The 16,219-nt window shown below is 49.9% G+C and overlaps 1 protein-coding gene across 1 annotated transcript in view; it reads left to right on the top strand.

The window, feature by feature from the left end:
* SRRM4 (serine/arginine repetitive matrix 4) overlaps window positions 1-16,001 on the top strand; it is a 154,553-nt gene extending 138,552 nt beyond the window's left edge. The window contains exons 9-14 of the mRNA XM_075898142.1: window positions 3,185-3,522; window positions 7,353-7,574; window positions 7,958-8,068; window positions 12,804-12,941; window positions 13,084-13,433; window positions 15,656-16,001. Coding sequence (XP_075754257.1) covers window positions 3,185-3,522; window positions 7,353-7,574; window positions 7,958-8,068; window positions 12,804-12,941; window positions 13,084-13,360 — 1,086 coding nt within the window. The 3' untranslated portion in view covers window positions 13,361-13,433; window positions 15,656-16,001. The remainder of the gene's footprint in view (window positions 1-3,184; window positions 3,523-7,352; window positions 7,575-7,957; window positions 8,069-12,803; window positions 12,942-13,083; window positions 13,434-15,655) is intronic.
* Window positions 16,002-16,219: the final 218 nt, after the last annotated feature.

Below are 16,219 nucleotides of genomic sequence, written 5' to 3'. Positions count from 1 at the left end.
TCTTTCGAAAAAGCAGATGGCTTTTTCGATGCACTTTTGCAGTGTGGACGCTCTTTCAGAAGAGGTTTTTGCAGAAGATCTCTTCTGAAAAAAGCTTCTTCCGAAAGAAGTCTGTAGTCTAAACATAGCCCCAGAGAGCAAAGAGCTCATGGCAAGGCTTGGGTCATTAGGCCTGTGCCATGTTTTGATAGATTTTCCTTTGCAGTAACTCCACTTTTGCTTTAGTAATTTTTGCCTGTGATTGTGGAGATGTTGATTCAAGGCTACATCTACACTGGCACATTCTCACGCAAAAACTCTTTTGCAGAAGAGTTCTTCTGCAAAAACTCTTCCAGAAGAGGGCATTTACACTGGAATGTGCTTTTGTGCAAGAGATGTGCTTTTGCGCAAGAGCATCCATGCCAGTGTAAACGCTCTCGTGTGCAAGAAAGCTCTGATGACCATTTTAACCATCGGGCTTTCTAGCGCAAGAAATTCATGTTGCCTGTCTACACTGGCCTCTTGTGCAAGAACAGTTGCGCAAAAGGGCTTATTCCTGAGCGGGAGTGTCAGAATTCTCACGCAAGAAGCCCTGATTTTATACAGTAGAACGTCAGTTTACTTGCACAAGAACACACGGCCAGTGTAGACAGGCAGCAAGTTTTTGCGCAAGAGCAGCCACTTTTGCGTGAGATCATGCCAGTGTAGATACAGCCGTATACAATTATACTAAAAGAACTACCCCCTGTAATGGGACCCAAATGACACGAACCTTCTGAGACAGCCCCATCTCACTGGCCACGGAACGTGTTATGGGAAACTTGATGTGAAGTATGATTTCTGGCAGAGCCCGTTTGTTCTGACCCCAACAGGGAGCCACAGGACCTGCAGCCAAAGTTAGTTTTGGAGCGCTGTGATGTGTCTTTGCAAGCTCCCTTGCAGGAGCATTTCCTGCCCTGGTTGCATTAGTGTTCTCCAGTATTAAGCTTGCATAGCTCCCCTCTGCACAATGCACGTCTATAGCCAAATAGAGGTGCTTGCTATAAAACCTGAGCACCAGATCCTCAGATGGCATGAACCAGCACAGCTCTGGAGTGCATTGATTGACACCTGTTGAAGAGATGGCCCTGGAGCCGTAATTTGTAATGAAGCAATATACACTGAAGATGTTTAATCTGAGCATTTTAAGGGCCCTGATCTTGCAGCCTAATTGAATTCAGTGGGTTTCTGCCAGGAGAAGGGCTACTCACCTGAGTCACCATTATTTATTAGGTTATTTATTAAATTAGATCCCACTAAAGACCCTCTGAGATCCTCTGATAAGCAACAGCATGTTTATTACACTGTCTTCAAACCACACCCGCCACCAAACCGACAGCTTATTGGGAGCAAGGCCCAGCTCCTACAGAAGCTAAAGGCAAGACTTCCACTGAATTCAGTGGGCTTTGGATCAAGTCCTTAAAGAGATGTCAGGGTTCCAGCTGACAGCCATAGAATTTTGGCCCTGACCCTGCACACAGACTCCTGCACTTGAATGCTGGAGTCCACAAAATTCCCACTGATGTTTCTGGACTCTGCCCAGGTGTACAGCTCTGACTGCATGCAGTCCTGTTAAAATCAGTGGAGCTGCTTGTGGCCTTTGGCTTTATCCAAACAGATCAGAGGGTACGTCTAGACTACCGCGTTTTGTCGACGGAAGTTTTGTCGACAGATACTGTCGACAAAACTTCCGTCGACAAAGAGCATCCAGACACATTGAGTTCTGTTGACAAAGCAAGCTGCTTTGTCGACAGAACTCCGTAGTCTGGATGCAATGTTACAGGCAATAACACCTTCTGTCGACAGAGTTCCGTCGACAGAAGGTGTTATGCCTCGTAAAATGAGGTTTACCAGCGTCGACAAAACTGCTGAGTTCTGTCGACATTATGTCGACAGAACTCAGCGGTAGTGTAGACGCAGGTATAGTTTTGTCGACAAAAGTCCACTTTTGTCGACAAAACTAGGTAGTCTAGACACACCCAGACTGTGGGAGCAAAGTTTGTTTTCCCCAACTTTTCTCTATCTAACACACTGTGAGAAAAATATTTTTCTTCCTTTATTTTTAATTTCTCTCAATTTTATTTTATTTTTTGAACTTCAGTGTATCTGTGGGCCAGCACGAAACCAATGGGGGTTTAACACAGTGGCTTTTCATCCCAAATAACCAACATAAGAGGAATTTACTAAACAACATAATAAAAAACAAAACAAAAAAGAAGTCTTGACATTTAAATAGAAAAGAGTCAAACAATTGACGGTGAGGATTTGAAGAGAGGGTTTATGTTTTTTCTTGTAATTTGAGACTCTAATGATGGACTTATGTTGCCCGCTCTTCCCTTTTTCTTACACCTTACCTACTAAAGGAGGAATTCTTGATTGGTAAGTGGATGCTATCCGCAAGACACTAGGGAATTTATTAGAGGTCACTCAAGAGCATTAGCTATATCTTCTACAGGGGGAAAAACGCACACAAAGAAATATCTGTAGTCCTTTTATTTCCAGGGGGATTTTAGTTTTTATTTTTTTTTATTTTTGTTCCCACCCTCCCACACACACTTTTTTTCTTTATTGAGTTTCAAAGCGCTAAACTTATTTATTTGCCAATTTTTCCTTTGAACATAAATACCTTTTTTATGACATTTGAGTCTCCTTATTAAGGAAACTGAAACAAAAAGTTGATAATTTAGAATTGTGTTCCATTTTTGTTTTATTTCCAATGAGTATATAGTTTTTTATATAAATATTCCTGTTTCTTTTCCCTACCCCACCTTTCAGGTTAAATGAGGGCTGTTAGTTTTATTTTTTATATTTTTCCTGTTTTATTTTTTTGTATTTATTTATTCTTTTGTTTCCCCTTTTTTTTAAAAAAGAAAAAAAAGCTTTTGTTCAACATGGATCGCATGCTAATACTCTTTGCATGATGTCTAAATCTTCCAGTTATCATGTTAGGGGGAAAAGAAGTTTCTTCTTTCTGTGGATTTTTTTCAGGGATATGTACTTTTGTTTTTTTGGCTTCTCTTTTTTCTTTGTTTCTTTCTTTCCTTTTGTTACAGTGCATCATGATGGTAAAATTTCTTGGGTTAGTTAAAAAAAAAAGTCAGACAATATAATAGCAAACAAATCCAAAAAAGGTTCAAACAATGCCAAATGGCTTTTTTGCTTTCAGATCTCTCAGTCGGGGTCATCCGCTGACCTCTTTACCAAAACAGACAGCCCGCTTGGCAACCTAGCCAGTCGGAATGGAGAGTCACACGAATTTGACTCAGGAAACGATACTTGCTCCCCTCCTTCCACTCAGAAAAGCTCATCTAGGCCTAAGGACAACCAGGAGAAAAGAAGCCTAGCCCACAATGGCTTTGGCCGTGCCCTCTCACCAGGGAAGCCCAAACCGGCTAACAGCGATAACAGCTCTGATTCAGGAAATTCCTTCACCAGTTGTTTTTCCCGGAGCAAGGGAACAACTTTGGAAAATCCCTCTCCAGAAGCCCAGGGACAGGATCAAAGGTCAGTGATTGCCAATAGTCAGTGTTTATTGTGTCCACCCCGGAATGACTCAGTATCTTCTGTTGCAGGGGTCAAGCCAATAGGAATGAATTTCTGTTCCTTATCTACATGTTTTGTTGGTCTATAAAGTGCTACTAGACTTTTTGTGCCTTCAGTTAATCCTGCACAGACTAACTTGGCTACCCCCGGAAGCTTCTGTTCCTTATGCAGTTAACCCCAATTCAGGTGCAGCAAATCTGGCGACTTGACTCCAATAATGGCTTCAGAGAAAAGTGAAAAGTAACCAATAATGCACTTGGGCAATGGTGCCGTGTGTGTGAAATTCCTTCCTGATCTCTGTGGCACTTAGTTTGTGCCATGAAGGATGAGATTTGATTGTGTTAAACTTTAATCTGTTAAATCTTCTCCTCATTCCTTAACCTCTGCATGCAGCAGCCTCCACACACACACACACACACGCCACCTTCCCAAGGCCATTCAGAAGAGGTTCCATTTGGCTCAAAACACAGGCATGAGTCAAAGACCTAGATCCAGACATCCAGCCATTGGGCCATTTGCAGTCTTGATGTGGCTTGATCTCCTCTCTCACTGATTTGTCGTGGACTTGTAGAAAAAGAGCAGGAAAGTACATGGGGCAAACTTCTGAAGGCTGGAGGGAGTGTCTAAATGCCAAGGCCGGAGGGAATGTCTAAATGCCAAGGCCAGAGGGAATGGCTAAACGCCAAGGCTGGAGGAAATGTCTAAATGCCAAGGCTGGAGGGAACAGCTAAACACCAAGGCCAGAGGGAATGGCTAAACACCAAGGCCGGAGGGAATGGCTAAACACCAAGGCTGGAGGGAATGGCTAAACACCAAGGCTGGAGGGAATGTCTAAATGCCAAGGCTGGAGGGAACAGCTAAACACCAAGGCCAGAGGGAATGGCTAAACACCAAGGCTGGAGGGAATGGCTAAATGCCAAGGCTGGAGGGAATGTCTAAATGCCAAGGCCAGAGGGAATGGCTAAACACCAAGGCTGGAGGGAATGTCTAAATGCCAAGGCTGGAGGGAATGTCTAAATGCCAAGGCTGGAGGGAACAGCTAAACACCAAGGCCGGAGGGAATGGCTAAACACCAAGGCTGGAGGGAATGTCTAAATGCCAAGGCTGGAGGGAATGGCTAAACACCAAGGCTGGAGGGAATGTCTAAATGCCAAGGCTGGAGGGAATGGCTAAACACCAAGGCCGGAGGGAATGGCTAAACGCTAAGGCCAGAGGGAATGGCTAAACACCAAGGCCGGAGGGAATGTCTAAATGCCAAGGCCAGAGGGAATGGCTAAATGCCAAGGCTGGAGGGAATGGCTAAACGCCAAGGCCGGAGGGAATGGCTAAACACCAAGGACAGAGGGAATGTCTAAATGCCAAGACCGGAGGGAATGTCTAAATGCCAAGGATGGAGGGAATGTCTAAATGCCAAGGCCTGAGGGAAAGGCTAAACACCAAGGCCAGAGGGAATGGATAAATGCCAAGGCCAGAGGGAATGGATAAATGCCAAGGCCAGAGGGAATGGCTAAACACCAAGGCCAGAGGGAATGGATAAATGCCAAGGCCGGAGGGAATGGCTAAACGCCAAGGCCAGAGGGAATAGCTAAAGACCTGATTCACTTGGCCAAGTGCTGAGTATCCCAGCTTAGCTACATGAGGCCTCAGACGTGCATGCAGCGGAGCAGCAGTGGCTCTCGACCAGGCGAACCATGGGGAGGTAGCCAGCTAGAAGCTGTGCTCACTATACTTCCACAAGCCCTATGGAAAGATGGGCAGCAGAATCAGTTATTCCCCTGTGCCCTGCAGGTTCTGCCCCTGTCCAGCAACTTCCCCTTGGTTCCTCATGCGCATTCCTTTGAGCATATTCTCTGGTGTGCAGACTTAGTGTCACCTACAGTGCCTGGAAGCTGCCATGGCTGGAGCCGGGAAGGAGAGACAGTGCCCATGATGGAGAATGCATCCCAGCCTCTTGCCACACACACATGCCCTACTTCTCTCTCCAGCCTGGCTGACCTCCGTGAGGTACACAGCCAAAGGGTCATGGAGGTTTACAGGCAACCACAGGGAGGGTTTGGTGGCTGGCACTTCCATTTCATGTGCCCAGCTGCCTCGCTTGCGCAATGCTCTGTTTGTGTGAACAACTTCGAGGGTCTGATGAAGAGAGCTAGAGCTTTGTGCTCCGACCTGGGTACAGCAGGGCTAGCGCCAGTGGAGTTACACCAGCAAAAAAACAGCCACGTTCATAGTAGAAAGGTCAGGTCTCAAGTGTTTCACCTTAAAGACAGTATTCTGCTCTCAACTATAGGGGTGCGGCTCCTGTTGACAGGGGTGGGACTTGCATCCATTTAGCTGACAGCAGAATTTAGAGTCACATCCTGTGCTCACATCAGTGTGTGGCCAGAATCAAGGCTGCCCCTCCAGATTTACCCAGGTGCAGCCTGACACTGAAATCTGGTGTTGTGTTAGAGCAGTGGTGAGCAACCTGCGAGCCACATGCAGCCCACTGGGGCTCCACCCACAGCCCCCCAGCTGCTCTCGCCCCAACGTGCCTCTTGTGTACTGGAGCACAGGAGCCCCAAACTTCCTACGCCTTCCCCTCCCAGCCAGCACTTTTGAAGGAGGCACGAATTGCTTGATTTGTGCTCTACCCCATCCCTCCCAGAGCGGGAATGCCAGGAATCAGCTGTTTGTAGCATTCCAACTGGAGGGGAGGAGGGGGGGAGAGAAGTGAAGACAGGGCAGGAATCAGGTGCTTCACAGACTCCAAAAGTTCTGGGAGGGAGGGGAAATAACAGGATGGGTGGAAGAGGTGCATAGGGATGGGGAGACAGACCAGGGGGGCGTAGGGGGAACCCCAATGGGTTGTGGGCTGCTGCAGCCCACTGAGGTGAAGGAGGGCCATTCATGGCTGCCCATCCCTGTCTGAGGGCCTGATTCCACTCCGGTTTAATAAACCCAGTCACTGTTGAACCCAATGGATTTCATAGGAGGCCGGAACAAGAGGTGAAAGTAAGCTGGTACGGGCTGGTATGACGTATGGATAAGTGGCTGAAGCTCTGCAAGTAAGCGGGTCTGGTCTGGCGTGCTACACTGCCATGCTACTGATAGCCAGTAGAGTGTCCTGGAAAGACATTGTACTGCCCTCAGCCCCTCCATAGCGCTGCCTCTCAGGAGAACAGGGCTTGCATGGGGGCTGTCTCCTCCCGCTCTTGTACCTCCCCCAGGCCCAATGACCAGGGAGTGGAGGGAAGAGGGCAGTTGCTCTGGGGCCCAGCAATTCAAAGAGGCCTGGGGTTCCCAGCTGCCAGTGCTGCTACTGTAGCTGCACCCAAAGCCCCGGGCCCTTTCAATCACTACTGGAGCGCTGTGCTGCAACATCCATGCGGCGCTAAGAGCAGAATGGTTACGTGGGGTGGGGTGCTCACGTGGGGTGGTCATGGGCTGAAGCACCCACTGGCCACCACGCTTCCCCTTCTGCCTCCTCCCTCTGTGCCTCTTGCCCACAGCTGGGCCCACTGATCAAACCCTTCCCTGACCTCACAATGCTTTCTGAGCACCATGAACAGCTGATTGGCGCTGTTTGGGCAGTTCAGGGAGGGACGGGCTGGAGCAAGGATGGGTTACACTCAAGAGCTTGGGAGAAGGGGTGGAATGGGGCAGGGGTTGGGGCAGGGTGAGACAGAGTAGGGAGAGGCAAAGCACGTTCCACCTGCAGGGGAAATTGGTGTCTCTGGTCAGTAGTACATGCTGAGGCAGGGCTCTCTAGCCACCATCAACAACTTTACCAGGTGGGAAAATGTCCCTTGCAGAGGTTTCCGGTCCCCGTGTCGTGACGGCGTGGCGGCGAAGAAGCAGAGCCCCCTGCATGTGCCTGGCCGCAGCTCCCTGCTGAGACCGGGCTCCCGCAGCGAGTCGTACACCAGCCCAGGGAGGTCCTCCCGGGGCTCCAGTCGCTCCGCCCGCTCCCGCTCATCGCATCACAAGGCCACGCCCAGGTACTCCCGAAGCAGATCCTGCTCCTCGGGAAAAAGGTGAGGCCGAGTTGAGTGGCTGTCGATGTTGTCTGTAGCTGTCCCATTTGCAACAGTGCTTGGGAGTCCGGGCAACAGGCCAAAGAGCCTTGAAAATGCAGCGAGAGTTAGGCTGAGCTGACTCAGAATTCTGGCAGTACCGATGAGATTTGCCTCTGAAAGGATGGGCCAGCAGAGAGATCCCAGTTGGTGCATGGCGAGCTACGGGGCTCGTTTATTTACAAGGTGAAGACGCATTTATCAGAGGCTGGGCCGACAACATTAAACTTGGGACCTTGTTCCCCTTTGAACCCAGATTTTGAAAAGGAGCCTCGTGCACCTTTAACCCTCCCACCACAGCTGTGGTTTGACCCCCCCTTTTTATGGTGCTTATCTCTTCTCAGGTCCTATTCCCGTTCCCCCAGCTACTCATCCAAGTCCTGCAAAAGAAGCCCTGGAAGCAGGACCTCACGACCGCGTCGGAGCCCCAGTTATTCCCGCTACAGCCCTAGCAGGTACTTGTCTGTCCCTAGTGTGGCACAGCATCCTTGCAGCATGTCAGTTCGAGTTTATGAATAATACATGGGTGACCCCTTCGCAAGCTTCTCTGCTGCACTTCATTGGCATGAAGTTGCATGTGAGAGCACCCAATACACTGGGGATCTGGCTATCGCACATATTGGAAGCCCTTGAATGCAGACAAGGAGTGAGGCATGTCCAGGTCTCTGAAGTCTGTGCATTCCCACTCTCATTGTTTATGGCCTATCTCCATACATGTTGCCAGTTGGTTCTGCTGATGCTGATTCTTGAGAGAAGAGGCATTGAGCAAGGAGATGAGCTGAAGGGGGCAAGACTCAGGCTCACCTGGATATGGGGATTTCTACAACCGAGCCCTTCCCTCCTAGACTGCCCTCCATTCCTCAGTGCACCTGGATTCCGGCCGTGGAAAGGTCCCATTAAGCAGTTGTAGAGCGGAGTGATGCGGCATGACCTGCTTTTTCAGGCCTTTGAAGAAAGTTAAGCCTGCAAAATGTATGTTGAATTTGATGGGTGAGGCCTGCTGAAATGTGCCGCCTTCACTTTGACCCCTTTTGGAAGCAGAGCACTCGTTGGTCTGGTGTTGCAGCTCACTCCAGGCCCAAAGGGCCGGATGAATTTGAAAATGCCAGTCCACAGGCCTCTTGGAGGGCTTGGGCCATTGTCAGGGAAGTATTTTCTTGGTGCAGAAAAACATACAATCGCCAATTGAGCAGCAGTTAGCAGATGGGATTTTGAAGGCTCATTGAAATGCCCTGTGCACAGGGAGCTTACATTGGCTGACTTGGTAAAGCGCGCTGTGCAGAGAACAAACTAGCAGCAGTGCCAACAGCCTTGCTCAGCTCCACAGTACGGTTCTTTTTGGCCCAGAACATTATGTGTGCTCTGTAGGAATCAATGGTGGTTTCCTTACCAAAATGCCTTTTGCCACTTAGGTCCTTTGCTCACTTCTACTATGCGTTCCCACATTTCAAGCTGTATGAGCATAGGCTGGCTGAAATCTAGGGGGGAAGGCGCTCGTCCTGGCCATATGGAAAGTTGCACATTGCAGAAAGGTTGAGGGACTTCCTGGCCAAAATACCTTAGCAGAGAGCCCTGGCAACAGCTCAGCATTGGTCTTAAGGGCTTATGCACAACCCAGGCCAGGAATACAGAAACAGGTTTGTAGGACAAAGGTGATCATCCAGATTCTGCACTAGGGGTCAGTTACCACAGGGAAGTGCTGAACCAGGATGTAAAATGTTCCCAAGTGCTTTCTATCCTGCAGGGTCTCAGAGAGCCTCACTCTTTTTATATAGGCAATGTCTACACTGCATGTTATTTTCGGAAAAAGGTATGCAAATTGCAAACCGCCATTTGCGTATCTTTTTTCAATTCTTTTTTTTTTTTTTTTGAAGAGGCTGTTCCAACATGTGGCCTGTTTACACTTGGCCAAATGTGGGGGAAACCTCCTCTTTCAGGAGAGCCCTTATTCCTTATAAAATGAGGAATACAGGGCTTCCGAAAGAGCGCGCCTGCTTTTTCGGAAACTGATCTGAAAAAGTGACACATTCCCTGGATGCGGCAGAGTTTTTCCAGGATGCTCCGGTATTCCAGAAACTCTGTAGTGTAGACATAGCCATAGATGTGAATTGTACCACTGAAATGCAGCCACCTCTTGGGTGGAAGCTGTCTGCTAAAGCACTGCAATGGGAGTGGTAGAAATTAGAGGAAGGACGCTAGGGCAAACCCTTTCTCTCACAGTGAGTGCCAGACAATCTCTATCCTCCATGCAGAGCAGACAGTTAAATCAGCTCTCAAAGTCATGTAGCAAATTATATGGAATTCCGGCTGGATTAATCTATGGGGTTATTTTTTCAGGGCTTCTGAATGTTATCGGAACAAAATTCTCAACTTCACTGTATGTGGGTTTATAGCCCAAGGTGTATTTTGTGTTTCTGGATAGAATGTGATTTCTCCTTCCATCCACAGTCACCAGTCTCTGTCAGGCTGAACGATCTTCGTTTTGTAACAAGAAAAGGACAGGGCAGGAAAGAGCAAATGTCAGGTGTCCATTAAAGAGCGCACAGGGGACATCCTTACCTATTGGCAAAATACACAATTGTGTACGACACCAGAAAATGTGCTGTCTTCATGTCCACCCACCCACCTCTTCCTATCCCTGGTCTGTGGTTCTGCTTCCTCCTGAGAGGATCTAGTTAACTTAAACTGAAATAGTCTGCCAGAGCTATTAGCAGAACACTGAACCTGTGAAAGAGCCATTGAAATGGTAATGAAGCCATTAAACAGGCATTTGCCAACCCCAGGTACTGTCAGTTTCTGAAAGTACTGTGTTAATTTACAGGACCTTAGTTTAAAATTTGCTTTAAAAATGTTTCATTAAGGTAGAGAGTTGCTGAAGACTATAAAATCACACCGCTAAAATATTCCCCTCCCTTGGCTGCCATCAGCACTGCATAGGGCCCCATCAATCCTCAGGATGACCTTGACTGTGTAGTAGGGATGGGCCTTTTTCTCCAGAAAGCAAGTTATACCCACATCCCAGAGTTAATCCAGTTGTGCCAAGTGAAACTCAGTCAGGGCTGCCCAGCTGCCTCATCAAAAGACGTTGGACAACCAAGCCCTACACAGGATCAAACTGGGCGCAGGGTTGATACACTCGGGGCTTGTATCACTTCTGTATGGAGCCTGGAGCCAGCTTGGCCCCGATCCTGATCACATTCCTCCCCCTTCCTTTGCTATGTTAAGGCCAGTTATTTTCAATGCTGACAAAAGCATTGCAAATCTGCAGGCAAATGGCAAACAAAGCAGATTAAACCTACCTAGAAACCAAGGCAGCTTTGTCCTGTTCGTGTGCACGATAGCTCTTAACCAGTGGGTGTAATATACTTCCTAAATATCCGGATGCTTGTGCTTGGAATACATATGAAGCAAAATGCACTTGGAACTTAGGTACAGTCTAGTCTGTTATATGTTTCCAAACTAGGGATGTGAAGGACTAGTTGACAGGATAGTCAACAAAGGTACATCTATACTAGGACCTGCTTCGAACAAGGGAGGCTAATGAGGATGACCAAAATTGCAAATGAAGCGCGGGATTTAAATATTCCACACTTCATTAGCATGTTCCCGGGCGGTCGCCATTTTGGAAATTGTTTAGCCCAGAATAACTGCCCGTGTCTACACGCGGCAGTGAAACGGGAGTTCGAAGTAAAGCCCTAACTCGAATTAGCTATTAAACCTCATTCCAGGAGGAATAACAGCTAATTTGAGTTAGGGTTTTACTTCGAATTCCTGTTTCACTGCTGCGTGTAGACGCGGGCAGTTACTCCGGGCTAGTCAATTTCCAAAATGGCGACCACCCGGGAACGTGCTAACGAAACACGGAATATTTAAATCCTGCACTTCATTTGCAATTTCAGTTGCCCTCATTAGCCTCCCTAGTTCGAACTAGTCGCTCCTCCCCACCCCTAGTCGCTCCTCCCCACCCCCTGCTGCCTCTATCAGAAAGAAGGGGGTAGAGATGGGGGTACTTAAAAGCAGCAGCACCACATGGAGCCTGAGGCCGGACTCTGGGCTCCACATGGCGCTGCTGCTTTGAAACACCACATGCAGCCTGGGGCCTCTGGGATGTCCCCAAGCTGCACACAGCGTTTCAAAGTGGCAGCGCTGCATGGAGCCCAGGATCAGCTGGGAACTCCGCTGCTGAACCCAGGCTCCATGCAGCGCTGCCACTTTGAAACGCTGTGGGGACCCTGACGCTGGGCTCCCCACGGCATTGCAAAGTGGCAGCACCGCACGAAACCTGGGGCCAGCGGGGGAGTCCCCAGCTGATCCTGGGCTCCACTTTCTCCTGTGAAGTGTAGTAACCGCCTTAGGGCAGTTGCTACTCTTCAAAGGCGGAGGCGCCCCATCGACTAATCAAATAGTGGACGCAACATGCATTGACTATTCAATTAGTCAATTACTCACAATTTAACATCCCTATTCCAAACCGTTGCTAGCAGGTTCTAATATTCACAGCAATTAGGAGCCCATCATAACCATTTTGCATATTTGAAAAGCCACTGTGGTTTTTTGGCCTAACTCAGCCGGGCAGCGTGGTGCAAAGAGGCCCAAAAATAAACGAGAATCAGGGTTCCCTATTTCACTCGTCACTTTGCACATAGGGAAAGCGATATGTTAAACTGGATCAATCCCGTTCCTTCCCGAGCCTCACGGCGCAGCAGGCGGGACATCAGGGAGGTTTGGGGAGACTTTCCCAGCACACGCCAGCAACACTACTGTGAGAACTGCTGCATGAAGTCGGCACAGCTGAGGCTCTGTGGGGCAGACGTGCCCCACAGAAATAGTGCACACCGGTTGCAGATGGCCACGCCATGCAGTGCTGCATCCAGACTGGCCAACTCTGGGAATGGCGTGCACACCCAGCCAGCTGGGGGGTGCTGTTAAAAGCACCCTCACTCACCCCCCAGCTAAGTAGTGGCATAAACAGGCGGGATAGATGTCTCCTGCCTCTTTTGCACCAGTCACGCCATGGAGTGAAGGCTGGCGGGGTTAGTTTTGCAGCTCGAATGAGAAGAAAGAGGGCTGTGCTGTGGAGGTGTTGGTTCTAGCCCCCGCTCTTCCTCCCCTTGCCAGCAAAAGCATAACCGTGCTGCTGACGGTGCAGAGTAAATCAGGCAGTGATCTTTTCTAACCTGGCCATTCCAGGGAGCGAGCGAGAGAGCGCAAGTATGGCTCCAGCGAGAAGGAGTCCCAGCGGGACCGGCGGCGGCGCAGGTCCTACTCGCCCATGAGGAAACGCAGGAGAGATTCTCCTAGCCACCTGGAAGCGCGTCGCATCACGAGGTAAGGGAGTGACCTGGGGCCTCCCCGACCCCCCAGCGGGGGAAGGGCACGGGCTCTGTGGAGAGCTCTCATAGGATCCCTTCCTCCCCACCTCAGGGTCCCATTACACCGCTAGTGAGAGACTCTCTCTTTGTCTCCGCAGTGCCCGGAAACGCCCCATCCCTTACTATAGGCCCAGTCCGTCCTCCTCCAGCAGCGCCAGCAGCTATTCCTCCTGGCACAGCAGCGTGAGCCGCTCTCCCAGCCGCAGTCGCAGCTACTCCAGCTACAGGAGCAGTCGGAGCAGAAGTTGGAGCAGCAGCAGTGACAGCAGCCGGAGCCGGAGCCGGAGCCGGAGCCGGAGCCGGAGTTCAGGCCCCAGGAGCAGCAGGAGCAAGAGTGACGACTCAGCTGACAGCTATGACAGCACGCGGCGCTAGGGCATCCCCTTCTCCCTGTCACGCGCATGGGTGGCGTCTCTTTCGATTCCTATCTCCTCCAACCTCCCTGGGGGTAGATTCCTATTTAATGTTTGTATTGTGGCAGCCACCAGTGCCCTGGAGCAGTGCTGGCTGCCCTGGGGAACACGTGGGCATGTCACAGGAATGGGCAGAGAGGAGAGGGGCAGAGAGGGAGGTGTGACACCTTGCAGCAGCTGGGTTGATTATGAACCAGCTTCCCCACCCCTCCCTTGCCTGTCTCTAAGGAAGCATTTCCCAGCTGCTAACCCACAGAGTGAGCAAATCCTTGCTTTTTCCCTGGCCCGCAGACAGCAAGCACCAACTGTGTGGTGGGAGGAGGAATAATGGAAAGCCTCTTCAAGGCTTTTGGGACAGGCAGAGAAAGACTGGGTCTGGCCCTGCCTCTCCTGAGGCCAATGTCAAAGCTCCCAGTGTGGTGCCCTCCAAGCATTACTGCAGGGTCTCTGCCCTACAAAGGGAAACCCAGAGTCCTCTGCAGTATTGATTCACCTTCACTGGAGGTGGCATGCGCACTGTGCCCTTTCCCCGGTGAAGTATAGTCAGTCACTGTCCACAGGTCAGCCTATTCCAGCTTGGAATGCATAGAAATAATTTCCACTGAGTAACGGAATGTTTGGGAGTGGCCATTCCTTCCCCCCCCCCCCCCCCGTCCCTGTTGCTAGGTCACGAGTTTGTTTCTCTTCCCCTCCCCTCACCCCAGCAATATGACCTGTGATGGATGCTGCCAGCAAGATTTTAAGCAGAATTGGGAATGAGGGTTCGGTGCAAGGAGAAAAGTCTTGCCAGTACGCTTAAGAATTTTCAGGCTGTGCCTCTCCTCTGAGCTTTCAGCCCCAGAGCACTGCAGGGCCACCTCTTGGAAGGTTTCTGCTGGTGGCTGCTCCGTAGGGGAATGCTATATCGTGCCAGGATACTGCAGTGTAAATTCCAGGTCTTTCTTGGTACCGGCTCACATGGACATGGAAAATTCCAGTGCATTGGTATGTAGCCCCCAGGAGCTCCAATCATGGACCCCAGTGCACCAAGTGCTAGATAAAAAAGAGGAAGGTCCCTGCCCCAAAGAGCTTACAATTTGTGACAGCAACACCTCCAGCCTTCCCTACTTACCCCGCGGCCAGCTTCAGTGTAAGGCAATGCCTGGTCCAGAGCTGTTCAAAGTGAAGAAGCCTCGTTACAGAGATTTGTTGTATGTGGGCAGGGAGGAGGAGAATACCTTTCCCCCCACCCCCACCCTGCAACGGAGACCATCTCCATGTTTAATGAAAGAAGGAGCCCATATACTGTAGCAACTGGGCAAGTTACAGCCATGCTCCCTGCTGCAGCTACTTAGCACCCAATGGCCAACCAGATCAGGGCTCCATTGTGCCAGGGACTGTACCGTCATACAGGAAACAACAGTCCCTGCCCCCATGATCTTGCAGACTAAGACATAACAGGAGGATGAGCCAAACAAGCAGGCTGGCGCAGGGAGTGCGGGGGGGGGGAGGGAGGATGAATAAGATGTGCACACTTAATGGCAGTAAGTGTCTCAGCTGGTTGGTTAGTCTGAGGAGCTGTCCTAGGTGAGCAGCCAGTGGCTGATAAGCTACTTATCTACAGACCACCAACCCCGCTGACTAACAGCCCTCTTCCCCGCGGGTGTTGGAGCCACTGCTATAGTGCAAGATGGGGTGGTTTTTGGGGTGGGATAGGAGAGTCCTGGCTGGATAGCCTCTCTTTGCAAAGCAGAGTGCAGGGTTGAGAAAAGGGTGAGCAACTGGGAACAAAATAACCAATCAATCCCCAACTGTCTTCCAGGGGACAGCTGAGAATAATGACTACCCGGCCCTGCCCATGGATTCCTTACTCTTAGCACCAGATCCATTTGCTGGAAATTCTTCCCGCCTTTGCTGCTGGAAGATTCACAGTGACATATGGTAGAGCTTGCTGGCATCCCGCCTCCCCCTTCATTTCCCCATACACACACATCTCATACATTGTACTCAGTGACACTAGACCTCTAGGAATTGTTCCTTCTGCAAAATCACGGGTGCAAGAATGAGCAGACTATGCACTTTTCCCCCTCACCCAAATGCAAGGCAACAGAATATTTTTTAGATTCAGCTCTAAGGAATTTGGTTTCAGTTTCAAGCAGAAGGCTTAAATTTCAGGGCTTGCTGTGGAAACACTTCCAAATTAACCTGTCACTGCCCTTTGCAACATAGCAGGAGGCAATGCGGCCCCATCTTACACCTCCCCCCATCCTCTCTGTAGATCTCTGATGCAGCTGCTGCATGGAACACTTTGCTTTCTGGTGTATTCTAACAACTACTCTGGTGGAGAGGAGGCATGAGGAGGAAGACACAGGATCTAGGAAGGGGGGATGTACCCATCCATCGTCCTTTTCCTGACAAGCTGCTGACACTTATCTGGGAGGGCAGTGGTCGTCCTTCCAGCCTGTGTGCCAGGCCTGCCTTTGTTTACTCTTTGCAATGATTGCCAGCCCAGCTGGCTGTGCTGTTACGGTGATTTGCTGCCTAACAAAGGCCTCTCCCAGGTGCAGGCTCAATTGGCATTGGAGAGTTTTCTTTTCTTACAACAGCTGAGTGCTCAGAGCAGATCACTTGAAATTAAGTTATTTGTTTCTCCCTTCCTTCCCTCTGCCTTGCACTACGATTACCCCATTTAGTCCTAATGACACAAGGACCAAAGTGTTCCGAGGGGGCCAAGAAGAAAGTTGATCTGCCCTCACTGAGGAGGAGAGGGAAGGCTGGACTTGTAGAGCCACCTGCACCCCGGAATCATGGAGACTTAAAGTGAACAGGCAAAGGCATGACC

This window comes from Pelodiscus sinensis, chromosome 15 (assembly GCF_049634645.1).
Source record: "Pelodiscus sinensis isolate JC-2024 chromosome 15, ASM4963464v1, whole genome shotgun sequence".
In the NCBI taxonomy this organism is placed as follows: Eukaryota; Metazoa; Chordata; order Testudines; family Trionychidae; genus Pelodiscus; species Pelodiscus sinensis.
The sequence above is the reverse complement of the archived record's forward strand: the minus strand, read 5'-3'. Positions and strand labels throughout refer to the sequence as shown.